The sequence below is a fragment of the Gavialis gangeticus genome, unplaced genomic scaffold (genome assembly GCF_001723915.1).
Source record: "Gavialis gangeticus isolate Ggan-Ray unplaced genomic scaffold, GavGan_comp1, whole genome shotgun sequence".
Classification (NCBI taxonomy): domain Eukaryota; kingdom Metazoa; phylum Chordata; order Crocodylia; family Gavialidae; genus Gavialis; species Gavialis gangeticus.
The window spans coordinates 64,561,298-64,576,765 of record NW_017729029.1 but is presented as its reverse complement, the minus strand read 5'-3'; the positions used below and the strand labels follow the sequence as shown (position 1 = coordinate 64,576,765).

The 15,468-nt window shown below is 41.3% G+C and overlaps 2 protein-coding genes across 5 annotated transcripts in view; one reads left to right on the top strand and one right to left on the bottom strand.

Annotated features, from left to right (window-relative positions):
• The window catches only part of CUNH4orf45 (chromosome unknown C4orf45 homolog), a 109,542-nt gene extending 97,587 nt beyond the window's left edge, over positions 1-11,955 (top strand). The window contains exons 4-5 of the mRNA XM_019521716.1: positions 1,093-1,255; positions 11,767-11,955. Of these exons, the coding sequence (XP_019377261.1) occupies positions 1,093-1,255; positions 11,767-11,793 (190 nt within the window). The 3' untranslated portion in view covers positions 11,794-11,955. The remainder of the gene's footprint in view (positions 1-1,092; positions 1,256-11,766) is intronic.
• Positions 6,252-15,468, bottom strand: part of FNIP2 (folliculin interacting protein 2) — a 96,009-nt gene continuing 86,792 nt past the window's right edge. For all 4 annotated transcript variants that reach the window (XM_019521714.1, XM_019521715.1, XM_019521712.1 and 1 more), the window contains 4 exons: positions 13,966-14,122; positions 12,659-12,859; positions 10,111-10,226; positions 6,252-8,648 (listed from right to left, as the gene is read on the bottom strand). In XM_019521714.1, coding sequence (XP_019377259.1) covers positions 8,570-8,648; positions 10,111-10,226; positions 12,659-12,859; positions 13,966-14,122 — 553 coding nt within the window. In that variant the 3' untranslated portion in view covers positions 6,252-8,569. The remainder of the gene's footprint in view (positions 8,649-10,110; positions 10,227-12,658; positions 12,860-13,965; positions 14,123-15,468) is intronic.

Below are 15,468 nucleotides of genomic sequence, written 5' to 3'. Positions count from 1 at the left end.
TGGAGGCCTGATGGGCACATGCCCCCCACCCTGATCTTTGTGGGGGGAGGTGGCTGCCTCTGCGTACTGGGCTTTGCGCCCCGAGCCCTGCTGCAGCTGTCCTGGGAGTGCCGCAACGCCATGTGTCCCACCGCTGGGCTGAGCCATATCCCCTGCCCGTCCAGTAGTGGGACGCACATGGCATCGTGGTGCTCCCGGGGTAGCTGAAGGGCTTGGACACAGCTCAGGGCACAGCCACAGCCACCTCCGCCCCACGTAGATTGGGAGGGCATGTGCCCCCTGGGCCTCTGCTGGGGTGCATGCAGCAGTGGGAGCCTCCCGGGCTCTGATCGGTACCAAGCTTGCATACTGCCCAGGCTCGATCTCAGTCTGGGGCCGGGGGCTGAGCACATGCACACACACAGCTCCCCCAGACTGAGATAGACTGTCAGAGGCTCCATGATCAGCCAGTCTACTGTGATCGACTGGTTGGTGACTAATGAAGTGGATTCTGATGGGTCATGAAGTCAATTGACTCCATTGGTGCTGCCTGAATAGAAATGCTACTGCTGCTATTCTGGGCAGCACATCAACTGCCCTATTTAAAACATGCTCCCCAATTTTGGAAGGCTAATTTTCGGTGGAGGATGTGTAGTATGTTAGTAAATAAGGTATTACATAGTTGGCTCATCTTGTATAGAAGCGTTTACCACCATTGAATAGTACAAGATACTACACGCTTCTGGCTAGAGCATGGTGTTTCAACTTGGCAAACTGGGGTATCTAACTTGAGTCCTGTATGAAAGCACCAGACCCTAGCAGGCCTAATATGCACAATTACATGCAAGAGGAAATCTAGGTTTAAGCATTAGGACTTTTCAACTATGCCTTCTATTATGGCAGACTGACAGATTTAGACTTGTATCCATTCCTTTTTTATCTTGGGAACGAGAATATAAGTATCAATAGAAAGAAATACCTAGTCAAGTCTTTGGACGCAATAGCCCTTTCGTATTAAAATCTTATACAAAGATTCCCATGCTATTCTAAATGGGTCACCGGGAGTAAACTAAGCTTTTTGGAGCTGATTGTGTTCTCTCTTTAAATTTTTAGGCAGCCTCCGCCAGATATTCTTGACAAGCAAGGCAACAATGCCAGGAGTAGGCTTGCCTGGAATTGGACAGACTATGAGGACTACAGCCATCCAAAAAGCAAGTGGAGTGCAATGAGGGAGGATAACCATACTTCACTAGCACCTTTGCAGCCCACTGTAAAGGTAGGATTCTTCTGCCAGAAGGATGGCTGGAAAAAAAACCCACACCAGAACTATGGCAGTGGCTTGATCTCCATCTAATTTACCAATTGAGCAAAAGAAAGTTACAGATGGAAGTGGGAGGCTGTATAGTAGGTCAGCAGTTTAAAGCGGGAAACAATATTCCTGCTCAGGAATCATGCATGCTCGATACTGGAGGAAAAAATTTAGCTGGACATGCAGCCTTGAAATTCAGGTAATCAACATTGCTCAGCCATTACCCCCTAGGGAAATCAACAGCCTCAAAAAATTGTTCCTAGCATCCACAATCCCTTCCTATTAAGGGATCATAGTATCAGCAGTGACTGATCGGACTAGATGATCTACTCAGGTCCCTTCCAACCCTAGAAACTATGAAACAGTTTATATATTACTGGTGCATTAGTAACAAGTAAAACAAAAGAGGCCTTATCTGGGCCTATTTGTTTTGCCCACACAGAACCAGGGTATTAAAATAAAGCTCTCTAACAGTTAAGAGCTGATGTGGTTTTTGGCAATGGTGGCATTCAGCTGCCAGAAAAGGGCAATCTTTTCCTTCCATTTAGACACTCCAGTCACTTCTGGGAGGTGAAATCTGAATTAAAGTACCCTTGAATTCTTCTTCTTCAGCTACAAACATCTGTCTCCATAGCCAGAATTGGAACTTGGTTTTTAGTGGGAAACTCCTGTCTCAGTGTAGATTCTTGCTAGCTATTAAAAGGGAGTTGGCCAGATCATTCTGGGATCATTGTGACTCTGAACACAAGAAATCAACTTTATATGAGATTACATTTATTTCCAAACACTTGACAGTCATTCATAAGCTGTCTAGCACAGTCTTGACCTTGAGTGATTTCTGGACAAGATACAATTCACTACATGCATCTCAGACTGCCTTAGGTCTGGGGTTGTGCCAAAACAGATGCTTGACTACTGCAAGGCTGTTTTTCCAGCATGCGCACTACTAGCGTGTGGTCATTAAGCTAATTTCATGTGGGATCAAAAGCATCATAGATCAAAGTTTTGTGCTTTGTTTACTAAGCCACCCAGCTGCTTTTTCCCCACGTCTAAAAATCATGTCTTGCATTTTCAGTTCCACCCTATTTCTCTTCCTTCAAAATGGTGTTTAGACAGATGACAGAAAAGAAAGCATAGATAATGCATCACTGGCTAGTAAACCGACTGCCTCTGACCCATATTTTATTAGGTCTCCTGTACTGAGGCAAAAGAGTTATTCTCTATATACACTTTTTTTCTTTGTTTTCAACCAGGATCTTGGGTCACAGACAGGAGCTCATTTCTACCAGTAAGATTTTGAGAGAAATTCAGGAGTGTGTGTATTCCGGCCTGATGGCTGGAGAGCTTCACTGTGGGGCTTTTCCTGGGACCACCCCACCTTTCAGGGATCCCATTAATTCGCAGCTTGCTCCCTTGTCTGCCTAGTGCTGGAGCAGGCTGTCAATCAGCAGTTAGTAGCTGCCAAAAAGCAGCAGTGGACACAGACAACCCTTCCCATCCTGCTAATCAGCTGATTGGCAGGATGGGTAGGGAGGGATATTTTCCTTCCCCGTTCTGACTGCAGAATAGCCCCTGCCCCTTGCACTCCTTTGCACCAACTTGGAGGGATGTGGTCACGGGGGCCATTCTGCCACAGCAGCAAGGCCCTGTGCATCTTGCTGCTATAGCAGTGGATTGCCTGGACCCGCACCACATGGACCGACTCAGAGCAGTGTGGGTGAGGCATGGGCATCCAGGGACAGTTGCCACTGCAGAATTTACCAGTTATGTTGAAAGAGATGGAAAAAAATGTATGCAACTCTCAGGCTGGGTATTTGCCAAAGGTAGGATTATCTGAGGGGGATTTTCAAGAAAAGTTATAAAGCTGGATGACAAGAGCATCAAATAATGAAAGCAAGGATTATAGGGAATCATTACACATCCAAACCGTAACATCCAAACAGTAGATTTATTGTTGTATGGATGTTCTCTCTCCAGTTTATTCCATTTTTATTTAGAAGATGCATCATCTCCTACTTTTACTGCTCTAATAGAGTTGTTACCACCCAGCTATACATTTGCTTTTTGCCCATCTCCAAGCCTTCCCGTCCTTAACATCCTTTTTCATTTGGAAAGCTTCTTCTAAAATAATAGCCTTTATAAAAGCAGGGTGTAAAGGCTGATGTATTAGCTGGACTTCTGTGGTTTTAAGTCACACATGCAAATGTGTTTTATGTATTTATCCTAGGCCTAACTAAATATTTATGCGCCATGAGTATGGATGTACCAAATTCATGATTGCACAATTTTCATGGAAACCATGAATTTGGCTGGGCTCTGGGAAAAATGAAAGGCTCTATGAACAAGTGGCAGACTGGCTGCAAAAACTTACTGAAAATAAAGGAGCCAGCAGTCTTCGTGGTGCTGTGGCCTGACTGCTCAGACCACCAGTGGGGGGAGGAGGGGCTGCCGTCCTGAAGGGCTGACAGCAAGGTGACTGATGGCCCCACCCCTTACCGCTGATTGGCTGAGAGGGCTACCTGTTGTGTGGCCCCGCTCCTCTCCACCAATGGGCAGTAAGGGGCAGGGCCACATGGTAGACAGCTTGCAACCAGTCAGCGGCAAGGGGCAGGGCCATATAATGGCCAACTCTTGCAACTGGCCAGCCGCCTCCTCAAGTTAGGAGCCGGGAGGCAACTAAGAGACTCCGTGCAAATTGAAGGCTGGTTACAAAATACCTCAAACAAAGGAAGATGCAAATCAAGGTTATGGTCCATTAGCATATCTGTGTAAGCAAACTTGACATTCTTAAATCTTCATTCTCATAAGCATCTTATTTTTAAGGCAAAGACAAATTAGATTTAAACAAGTCGCCATGTACACAAGAGTATAAAGGATGAGTTAATCAGTTTTTTCCCAAAAAGCGTGCCCCATGCCACAGTAGGCAGAGTAAATGAAAGCGATGGTTACTTCAGCATGCACCTAAAGAACAGAGTTTGGTATGACTATACTAAGCACTGAGACTTTAAAAAGGAGGAGCAGAAGCTATTTTAAGGGCATACACCTTGTAAACATCTTGCTATGAATTTTTCTTCTTGTCCTTTTTTGGCTTAAGCTATTATTAAAAGCTCATATAGTAGATGAGAAAATAGTTATAAAAATATACATTGGGCTATACCTTAGATTTGCAAGCCCAATGTAAGGGTTCAAGAACAATCATCTTTAAGCATAAGCACGAGCTGCAAAGTCCAACAAATTTAGTCTTCTGTGCAGTTGCCATTTAAGTTCTCATACTAATCTGGGGCTACTAGCCTCAGACTGCTCAGGAAAAGACCTTCTGGATAACTTCTAGTTGGGAATTTTTAGAAAGGGGCTAGATTTGTCAAGAGAAACTTGCCCATAAACAACTGGAAATCATGTGGGCTCTATTATTCATTTGGTGAAGTAATAGAAAGGTAGCCCCTTGTGTTTACACGCTCTTTCAGCTTCTTGTGCACACACCACAGTACCTAAATACAACATACCATTAAAAAGGGATCAAATAAATAGCCAATCAAACTGTATATGGGAGGAGCAAGTAAAAATAGTCTGAAAGCAGTCATAAAGTGTAAGAGATTCTGACTTTTCATCTCAGAACCTAGTTAGTGAAGACATTCACTCAGTTTGTGTAAGCTCAGTTTTCATCTCTTTGCAGATAATCTAGAAGGTATCAACCACTTGTCTGGATATAAAGCAGGGAGGGGTTATTTGGTTAAATGAGCCTTTAAGCTTTATGAAGCCTACCCATCACAATTTCATACACCTTGCGGCAACTGTCTAATCTTTGTTTGGCCAAATGTATCTATTCATTCAGGTTTAAATCCAAGTTCCACCTACTTAAAAACAAGAAATATATGTATTGAGTTTACAAAAGATTCATACTACTAATAAACAACAACTTTGCAAACTTGAAGATTTCAGCTACATTTTTATTTCATTGTCAGTTTTAAACATTTCCCCTGTACATTCATTTCACTTTTCATTCTATTAAAAATACAACAGAAACATGCTATAAAGATGTCTGACACAACATTTGTACATACTTACCACTCTGTCATGCTACACTAACTTTTCTGAACAGCAAAATGCTACAAAATATTTAACAGTTAAGACTTACAAAGTTGAAGAAGCCCTAAAAGGTGGTATCCTGTCAACTGAGGTAGTATATTTGGTAGGAGGGAGACATTTTAAATTCCTTTAGTCTAAAGCCAACTTTTTAAAAGAATGGTACAAATTAAAGTATTTGCCTTGGAAATTAAATTTAGAAACTAAAAAAGAGAAAAACTATAAACAAGACAGTCTACTTGTGTAATCTGTGAAGAGCAGCAAAATGGTACAGGAAAAATTGAGCAAGTATCATGAAGAAGTTTTATCTTGGGCTGAACAAAGCTGAATGCTTTAAACTCAACTTACGTTCCTTAAATTAAATTAGAAACTTATCAAAAGGCAGAACTTTAGGATTAGGTAGGAGAGGACAGGTTACTACTGAGCAAGGTGCCAATCTTACAAAAATGATGGGCATAAGCCAACCTTTGCCTTTAATGGGTTTCTGTGCAACAGCAGAGGTTGGCTGCCTTCATCCCTTTGTAGAACTGGATCCAAGTCAGACCAAATCACAAGCTCCTTTTTGTTTCAAATTAAATTGGAATTAGCCTTTTACTTAATTACTATAAAATAGCAGGAACAACATGAAGTGAGGAGAGTGCATAAAAATATGAAACATTTTTATACTCATAAGCAGGGATCCTGGTTCTCACTGAAAAAAATAAAATCCCCAATTTCCAGATTAAAAAAATAAAACAAAATCCACATTTTTCCCTGATTAAAATGGAGTGCTACTAATATATATAGTGGCATTTCATTTTCATCAGGGAAAAATGTAGATTTGGAGTTACTTTTTTAATCCAAAAATTGGGATTTTTGGTTTTGGGCTGTTTTTTTTTTTAAATCAGAGAAAACCAGGATCCCAGCTCATAAAGGAAGGCGTTTCCCATATACATCTTCAGCATAGGGGGAAATTTGTGAATAGCTGCATTCACTATGTGGATCTACTTACTGTCAACGAAAGTTGGCCTGGTGCCTGCAAGCAACTGGTTGCAGCGTCCATGTTTGGTTTTAAGCAAAGGACAAAGTTAAGGGTGAGCAGCTCAGGAACCAAGCAGAGGAAGCAGATTTCCTCATGTACCAGCAGTAGGAGATAACTCCACCTCAGGAATATTGTAGCCTCTTTAAAAAACAAGACACTGGCTAGACATATTAAAACACAACACTAAGAAAGGAGGCACCTGGAATGTTAGGTTAGAGAACCCAAACTTAAGAAACCATGTTAACTTTTTAAGAATCATATCTGCAAATGAAGAGGAAGTCTTCCAGCTTGGAAACAAGCCTTTTGTAGAGAAGCTTTTGTAGAGAAGCTTCTCATGGTGGTGGTTCCTTCCCTTGAGGAAGGGAACTCTGTAACAGGTTTGATGGCATTTCAGTCACATCTGAAAGCAAAATGAAAAACCCCCATAATAGCAACATTTGCCTCCTTTTAATGATTGAAGATACTCAATCATAAACATGTAAACACCAAGGCAGCACAAAGCCAAACTTGTCTCCTGTATTTCTTTCCTAACACTGGAAATTCTGGAATCAATGAGAGTTAATGAATCAAAAATAAGGGAGTGGCGGTCACAGATCTAAACACTTCCTGTGCAATGCCCATAGCGTCCTAGAGCACTTGCACTCTAACGCTACTTGGGTGTTTGCTTTTCTTCTTAAAAAGTGTTATTCCCCTCCATCATTTCCTTGGTCTCCAAATAATGTCATGCACTGCTTCACAGTGCTTGATGCAAAAGAAGAGGAAGAAGAAGAGTAATTCACTATATAAATTAGTTTTTGAAATGGGGGGCTGCTCAATTCACAAGAGATTTATGGAGGTATGCCTTCAGTCTAAAAAGGCTGAAAACCACTGGTTTATAGACTGTATATAAAAAGGTATCTATGTCCGTGTCCAGTTTTCTTCTTATGAAACAATAAAAAAATGGATTTTATGAACTACTCGACCTTAAGGGCAAGTTTCTTGTCTCAAGGTGGTCAGTCCAGAAGAGATCAAAAGGCACCAGGATGATAGTGCAAAAAAGTTCTGTAGAATGCTCACACGGGTGACAAATCACCATGTCTGGGGTTTATCCTTGTACAATTCATTTAAACTTAAACTGCCCCTTCTAAGTGAGAATAAAGGGCAATCTCCATCTAATAGCTGGAAGGCCAAAACAGTTTAATGGACTAAAAAGATTTTTTTTTTTTTTGGAATAAGCCTGCCTCACGTGGATATACATGCTCATCGACGCACCAAAAATATATCTGGTATCATGTTGTACATTATCATGTCAAATGCAAACATCTCAGCAACAGTAACATTTGATGAAGTTATTATCTGGGATTGATTCCCAGATTTATGGTCATACAGAAACCCAAAAAAAGATGGGTATTGCATTTGCAACAAATGTAAACTTGTAGAAGAAATTCCATAAGGCTTCCCAAAACACCCTCGCCAAAGGCTTTCATCCCAAACTGAGACATTAGTATTTATTATATGAGCTTATTTGAAATCCTCATCAGTAAAACTAGAAGCAGTTGCAGCTTTCTTAGCCTCTTGTCTTTTTAAAAAGATGACAAGAAAAAACTTCACCCACAGACAGACACCCCACACACAACTCAGATGCTGAGTCCACATTCTTGTTTTGCACCGGCCACTTCTACAATATAAAATCATGCTCACATTCTGCAAAACTTCATGTCCCATCCAGCACGCTTGTGTATAGGAATGCTATATACATAGTTTACAACTGCTTTCTTCCCTCCCACCGCCAGTCAAAGCAGCACACAGAAACACCACACTATCACAAGTGCAGCATCACAAGAGCCATCCTATCCCACTTGTTCTTTTTAATGCTACTTCACGTCTTGGAGCAGCATTTCTGCTGACGGTTCAGTTTGCAGAAGTGTTTGCTTTAGTCTTTTTTTTTTTTTTTTTAAATGAAAGGATACATTCACCTTCCTGACTTGTTAAGTCAGAGGTGATTTTAAAACAAACCTGAATGCCTTTTACATCATGTAAACTGAAGTTCTGTGATAAAAATGTCCAGCATCAGATGGTGGTGGAATGCAGTCGTTACCAGCTTTTGTCACTGTTCCTCTTTACCAGCGCTGGCATCTCTGTCCTTCTTTCAACATTTCTGTATTTTGCTTAGGGAATGACTACCCTGAGATTTTAACTTATAAGAGTATTTGAGCAACATAAGGAGAGTGAGTGCTTGCTATAGCAGCCAACAAAGGCAGGTCATTGGATTCAATCCTAGAATTTAAAAAACAAAAGAGAAGCTTTTCAATATACAATCTACTTTGTACAGAAAAAGGAATACACATACACATCCTTAGCTTATAAACTGCTGAATTTTAAGAAGTTGAAGGGACAGTTCATCAGTTTCTATTAAATAAAGTGAATGATAATAAATGTGTCTAGATATGCTAGGTTAATATCACAAAATATTCAAGTGACAACAGTATGACCCTCTGTGGTACCTCACCTTTGCTTTTTTAAAATATATCATTCACTAGTTTGCAAGATTCCACATTCAGTCACCTGTGCTATTGGTCAGGTTCCCCTACATAAATATGAAACTAACAGCAACTTAAAAACAACTAAGTTTTATGCAAGTCTTATTATACACACAGAAACTCAGGAAGCATGAAACAATAGTTTTAAGAAGTGCAAAGCAAGAGGTTCACATTGAATTTTTAGTATTTTAGGATAATAACACTTTTTCATTCTGCAAGGATCCACACTGAGGGTCTGTCCACACACCCTTCTGAATGCACAGGCTTGAAACATGCTGCCATTACAGTATTATAAAAGAAGCAGCTTGAAACAGAAATCAGAATATGTTCTTTCTTTTTCAGTTGCACCACAGTTCAGAAAGCATAATCCCATTCATTATGATGTTCCACTCGGGGTATGCAATGTTGCACTAATTTATTAAGACACAGAGTATACTACCTATTACACGGACAGAGAAAGGAAAGGAGCAAGGCAAGGAAAGAAGGGGGGGAAAGGGAAGGACCAGTAGCCACAGTATTGCAAATCAGAGATCTGGGTTCCTTCCCAGTTCTGCCACTAATCTGGTCCAGAGTTTTCCTTGTCCATAAAATAGGGATAAAACTGATTTCTTATGTTAAGTGCTTCAACATTGGCTGCTAAGTCAGAAGCAATGAGAGCCAGGTGTCATCAGTGGTGTTTTGTTTGTATGACATTCTGATATTATATACAGGATGACATATACATATATACACACATGTCAAGCAAGCATTCTTCTTAGGTAGTAGCTGCTGAACACAGCATACCTCTTTTCATTTCCCCACACCTGCCTTTTAAAACCTCTTGTCAAAGAAACCTCAAACATTTGGTGGAACTGCTTCTCCTAATCCCTTAACTTTGATACACAAGGGGGGAAAATATCAGCCAAAATGAAAACAATATTCAAATCTCAGCTGTTTGTGAAAGATGTCATTTCTACTCCAAGTAAATGAGAAGGACTAGAGATTTATCCTTACTGCTGAACTGCAGACAGTTCAGCGAGTTCCAGATGGCTCAGTGGTACATACTTTCACACTTTACTAGTGTCGCCCTCTCTCGTATAAGTCTAATGAGCAGCAAAAACAAGCCTGCTCATTAAACAGCAGGCAGCGTTCATGTTGTATAGGGACCTTGGTCACTAAGGCTTGCCAGAAATTTACTGCAGGATTTATCTCTTACTCACCCCAATATAATTCCTAGCTCTTTCACATGAACTCTTGTATGTCCTCGCAGATATTCTGAAAGCATTTTGCTTTTGAGATACATCTCCTGTAGTCTATCCTCCAGATGCATTATGCACTATAAAGAAATGCACCAAAAAACTTTAGGGATTCAGTATTCATGTGAAAGCATTACGAAAACATAAGCGTTTATTTTAACTCCTGTACTAGTAGGAATACAGTGACTGCAGTATAACAACACAGGAAAAATAAGCAAGTGGCATTCTCAAGCTGCCAACCACAATTTTAAACAAAAAAAAAAAAAAAAGTTTTTCTTCAAAGGATTGGAACAGGCTGTTTTTCCTGGCTAGCAACTTTGTTATACAGCAGTCAAAGAAACAAATTAAATTCCCACTGAAACTGATAACAGTCTTTTCACTCATTTAGAAAGGAGCTGGATTATATCCAAAATGATAAAAGGCATTTTACTAAGCCTGAAACCTGCATACTTGAATTAGTGATTCTTAATTTCTCAGACACTATTGTTTTTCTAAAATATCATCCAACAACCTTTCAGTAGTGTGGGCTTGAACAACCCAGCTGAGCCTCAGGTGGCATGGCCTCATTGTGGGTATGAACAGAGTCCCTGCACTGCTGTAACTTCCCCAACTCTGCAGGCCCCATCCAGCTCACACGCCATATGTTGCCAACCTCTGTTCTTAAAGATAAATGTAAGTAGTTGAATATAAAATGGAAACTTTCCATTAAAATGGAAACTCTGGAGATCTGTCCTTCTTGAGAAAATTAAGGTTTGTCAGATAACTGAGAAAGCTGCTGTCTTAATGTGCTTTGACAGGAGTGCTTTTTCTCACTGTTTACCATGTAGACCAGTTTTTGAACATATATAAACAGGTAAGCAATTATTTGGGCCCATGCACCACATAGGGAGTTTTGGAGAGGTGCTATGGGTCAGGTCAGCACCCCCCCTCCCTCCTGCAACAGCTCACCAGACCTCCATATGCGAGATGGGGCTGCAGGTAGGTTGGGGGCGGGTGGGGAGGGGGGGGGAAGGGAAGCTGGTGTTGGCACTGCTGGCAGCTTCAACAGAGGCAGCTCAGCCAGGGCCCCTGCTACCACCAGCACCACCTTCAAGCCACCATTCTACCCTGAGGATGTGCTCTGGCAGATACCTTGAGCCCCAGCAGGAACCTGCAGGCAGTGTGCACAGCTCATGCTGGCATGTGCTGCTTCTGGCACACTGGGCAGGAACTGGTCGAAGCTGCAGATGGGGCCAGGATGTGCCTGCCCACCCAGCAAGATGTAGCAGCCAGAGCCCACCAGCTTCCCATGGGTTGGATCCTATGACTTTGCAGCCGTGGACTCATGGGCTGTATTTTGCCCACCCTTCTATTATAAGGTGTCTTATAGTCCCAGTTTAAGAATATTTAATAAAAATCAAGTATAATGTCAAAAGCTGGATTTGTATTTCAGTTAGGTTTTTTAAAAGCACTAATTTGCCTCTTCTTTTATTTTAGTGTGCTAGTGATATAGTGGCTTATATACTTTTTATACACTCATCAGATACATAATGGCTTCCGTGCCACAAGGTGAACAAGCTTTAACCAATGTTTTAGTTTGGGATACTACGTGTATTAAATTGTGGTATGTTCTCTCTGCAGCAATTGCCAGCAGCAAAATCAAAGTAATTCAGCTCGACATACATGCTCCTGAAGATGAAAACAAGTTTATGCAGAACATCATATTATGGAACATGTAATCAGCTGACAGGCAACAGCAGCAAGCAACTTCAGGCCACAATAAACTTTAGAAGCACATTGAAAGAAAACTGTTCTTGGGTGTCTGAATTTCTTTTAATACTGTATGTGGATATGCAACAAATTCTACTAATTTAAAAACTAATGGGAAGAGACTCATGCTTGGTAAGCAATGTTTTATATATATATTTTTTTTTAAACAAGAAAAAGATTTTAAACAATCAAATTTTGAGTTCATAATTGTTCTCTCATCTTTATCAAGGACAGTGAGCCAAGATTTTAATTATCTGAATAGTAAAAGAAAACTGGTACTGTGTAGTAAGATGATAAGGCAAGCTGACAATATCTTAATTTATACAAATTTCAAATATTTTCACTAAACAAATTACAGGCCAGTATCATAATATGGTGTCAAGTAGGGCAACATTTACTTCCTGCCTGCCATATGCCTTTGTGTGAAACGAGGCAAGGTACACGGGACAAACGCCCCTCATTTGTAAAGACTAAATAAAATACTCAGGTGCGTGACTAGAGGCATAAGAAGCAAAGTAGCACCACCTTAAAACTGCACCTCCTTCATGACTGCTACATCAATGGAGTGAAAAAGTCACAAATCAGTTTTAATACAAGAGGTAGCAATTCTAAAAGAGGAACAGGAAAGGAGTGAGATTTTGGACTGGTGTTAGATTTACTGTTGTCAAATTCACAAAGTTAATAGTTAAAGTACCTGAAAATAAACTATTTGAAAAATCTGACTTTGAAACATTAACTCCGGTTGTCAGGAAAACACACTTACAAAGTCAGCTGGGAGGTTGAGTCTGTAAAGCTGTAAAATGGATTGTAGTAAACTGGACACTTGATTGGAAACCAAAACATCCTGGCCTAGCTTCATACTGTCCATCATCTTTCTCTGGCTTGTTGCCACTTGTACGTTCCACTTATCTGTATCTGCAATGATGCAGACAGCTTCTGCTATGGGCTCATCAAGTACTGGATGCTGTAAACAGAACAAAATAAGAACAATTAGTCTTCAGAAGTGAGAGTTTAAAAAAGCCTTTAGACCAAGTTTAAATATTTTTTTTGTTCCAACAGCCACAAAAACCCCACACATTAACCTGGGCTGAAGTTTATGAATTTCAGCCTGAGTAGCAATTTGGGGGACAAAATGAAGAATATGCTGGTTAGATGACTGCTATAATCTATGCATCTTTTTAAAAGAGGGATTCAATGCAATCCTGGGCTTTGCCGTTAGCACAGATTCAACAAGCTTTTGCATCATAGGGAAGAAACAAAGAAATAGACCCAGGGTTACAACTCGGGCCAGTTTGTTCCATGGACAAACTTCTGCTGTCAGAAGAGCAGATAGCAGTTTCATTAAACACAAACCCATTGCAGTAGCACAATTGTTACTGCTAAAAGGAGTGGATATCCATCAGTAGGCAGTAGGTCATAATAATCTTTAGTCAGTCTTTATAGTGCAACTATAAAAAGTTAATTTAGTGGCAAACTGGCTACAATAAATTACACTTTGAACTACATTAGGGTAAAAACTGGAGACTTTTGCATGGTTTAATTCAGCACATGACAAAGCTCGTATTTAGCAGCCAACTGCTCTCTGCAGTCATCTGTGCTAATGTCTGGCAAAAGCTCAGTCCTTACAAGATATTCTATCACCATGGCAACATGTACCATAGTAGGTGGCTACTGCAGTAGCAAGCTTACAGCCACCTGCAGACCAGCCTTGTTTTGTAAGATGCAAAGCAGTCAGCCTGCCAGTGTAACTGTAAAGTGAAGACAGCTCAATATTATGTTTTTGGTATCATAAAGAATGCCAGACTTGTTCAACTCTACGTAAAAAGTTACAGATAACTTCCCCAATTACTTGGGAGGTAAGACCAAGACTACAGGTGAGAGCATCTTATCTGCAGGCAAGCTCCTCCCATATCTTCTGAAAGGGTCACTTTTCCAAGCCATGGGAAGTGTAATGTGTTCAACCAAATAATGGTTTATCACCCCTTTGGAGACATCTTACATGTTCCCAATTAGATAACATAATCCTTGCTATTAAGAAGTCAATGGCTTGGAGCAAATGTATCAACTTACATGTACTGCATGAAGCAAATCTGCTGGTAGACACTGCCTCAGCTTTTCATCACTACTTATTCCATGCAGTACTAGATCAGGCATGTAGGTGGGACAGTAACCACCGAGAAGTGACCTTCCAAAGTTTTTCACACTCTGACTGCTGAGTGTGTTAGACCTAAAACACAGAAATATAAAGTTCAATCAAAAAATTAAAGGATGCAGCCACATTCCAGGCACATGGACATTTGCTCACCATATTTGTAACCGGCTTTTCAAGCCATGAGATTGATATAATTCTTCACGTTGCTACTTGGTTTAGAGCTACGACATGAATTGGGTCTCACATTCACTGTGTATTTCTATACCCCTTTAACATTTATACTGAAAGTCCTTTGGCATATGACAATAATCAGTAGTAAACGCAGCTATACAAAAGGATGAGGAATCGAGTTAGTTCTGCTGTTGGAACTTTAAAATCCACTCCCCATCATTTAGTTCTTTAGAGTCACTTCTACACATTGCTGTGCTTTAGTACTTCCTTTTGGAAGTACTGAAGTATGGCACAGTACAGATGGTTACTGTGCTGTGCACATGGTGCATGGGTAGATTTCACTGCTATGTCACCGTAGTGGTGCGCTATACACAGGAAGTGCATCGCTAGTGACATAGCTGGCAATCCTGTGTAGACATGCGATTGCTATGTTGCCATAGGGCAACATGTATCCGCACCCTAGATGCATTAAAGAAAAAAAAAGTGTGTGTGTGGAGGAGGAAAGGTGGCACTACACTTTGTAGCAGTCCAAAAATAGAGTGCTATGGAGGCATGCGCATGTGCAAAGCCCCCTGGCTGGCCCATGACGAAGTTGCCTCAAAAGATGCACTCTCAAGCCACAATGTGATAATGTGACTGCTCATTTTCTCCTCCACCCCCACCCCACACAGAAGTGACTGATGCCACCACTGGCATCAGCTGGAGGCAGCTGTAGCAGAAAGGAAGCCCCCAGCTACTGGTGTGAGAAGCGGGGAAGAAGAGGAATGCTCTCCTTGCCTCCCCTCTAGTGGCAGGGGCAGTGCTTCACAGCTCATTGCCTGCTTTGTAACAACTGATCAGTGGTGGCTGCAGAGCTGGACATGACAGTTGTTTCATGGAATAGCTGCAGATCAGCTAAAAATCAGCTGCTCCTCAGAGTGGGGCTGGTTCTGTAACAGCCACCATCACCACAAATGGACCTATAGCTCTGGTTGCCTCCCCAGCTGTCAGGGAGTTGGCCAGTCTCCTTCCCTTCCACTTGGAGAGGTGTGAAGGAGAACAGAGGACTGCAGAAAGCTGAGGGGGTCTGAGAGACCTCCTGAAGCACAACAGAGAAGTTATTGTTTGAAATAATACCGGACCGGCAAGCTCAGCGGACAAACAAGTAAGAGATGGGGATAAGGGGATCGCTGGGACTAGGGGGTCAGTATCCACATCTCCAGGAGGCCTGAAATGCCTCTACACTAATGCCCGTAGCATGGGGAACAAGC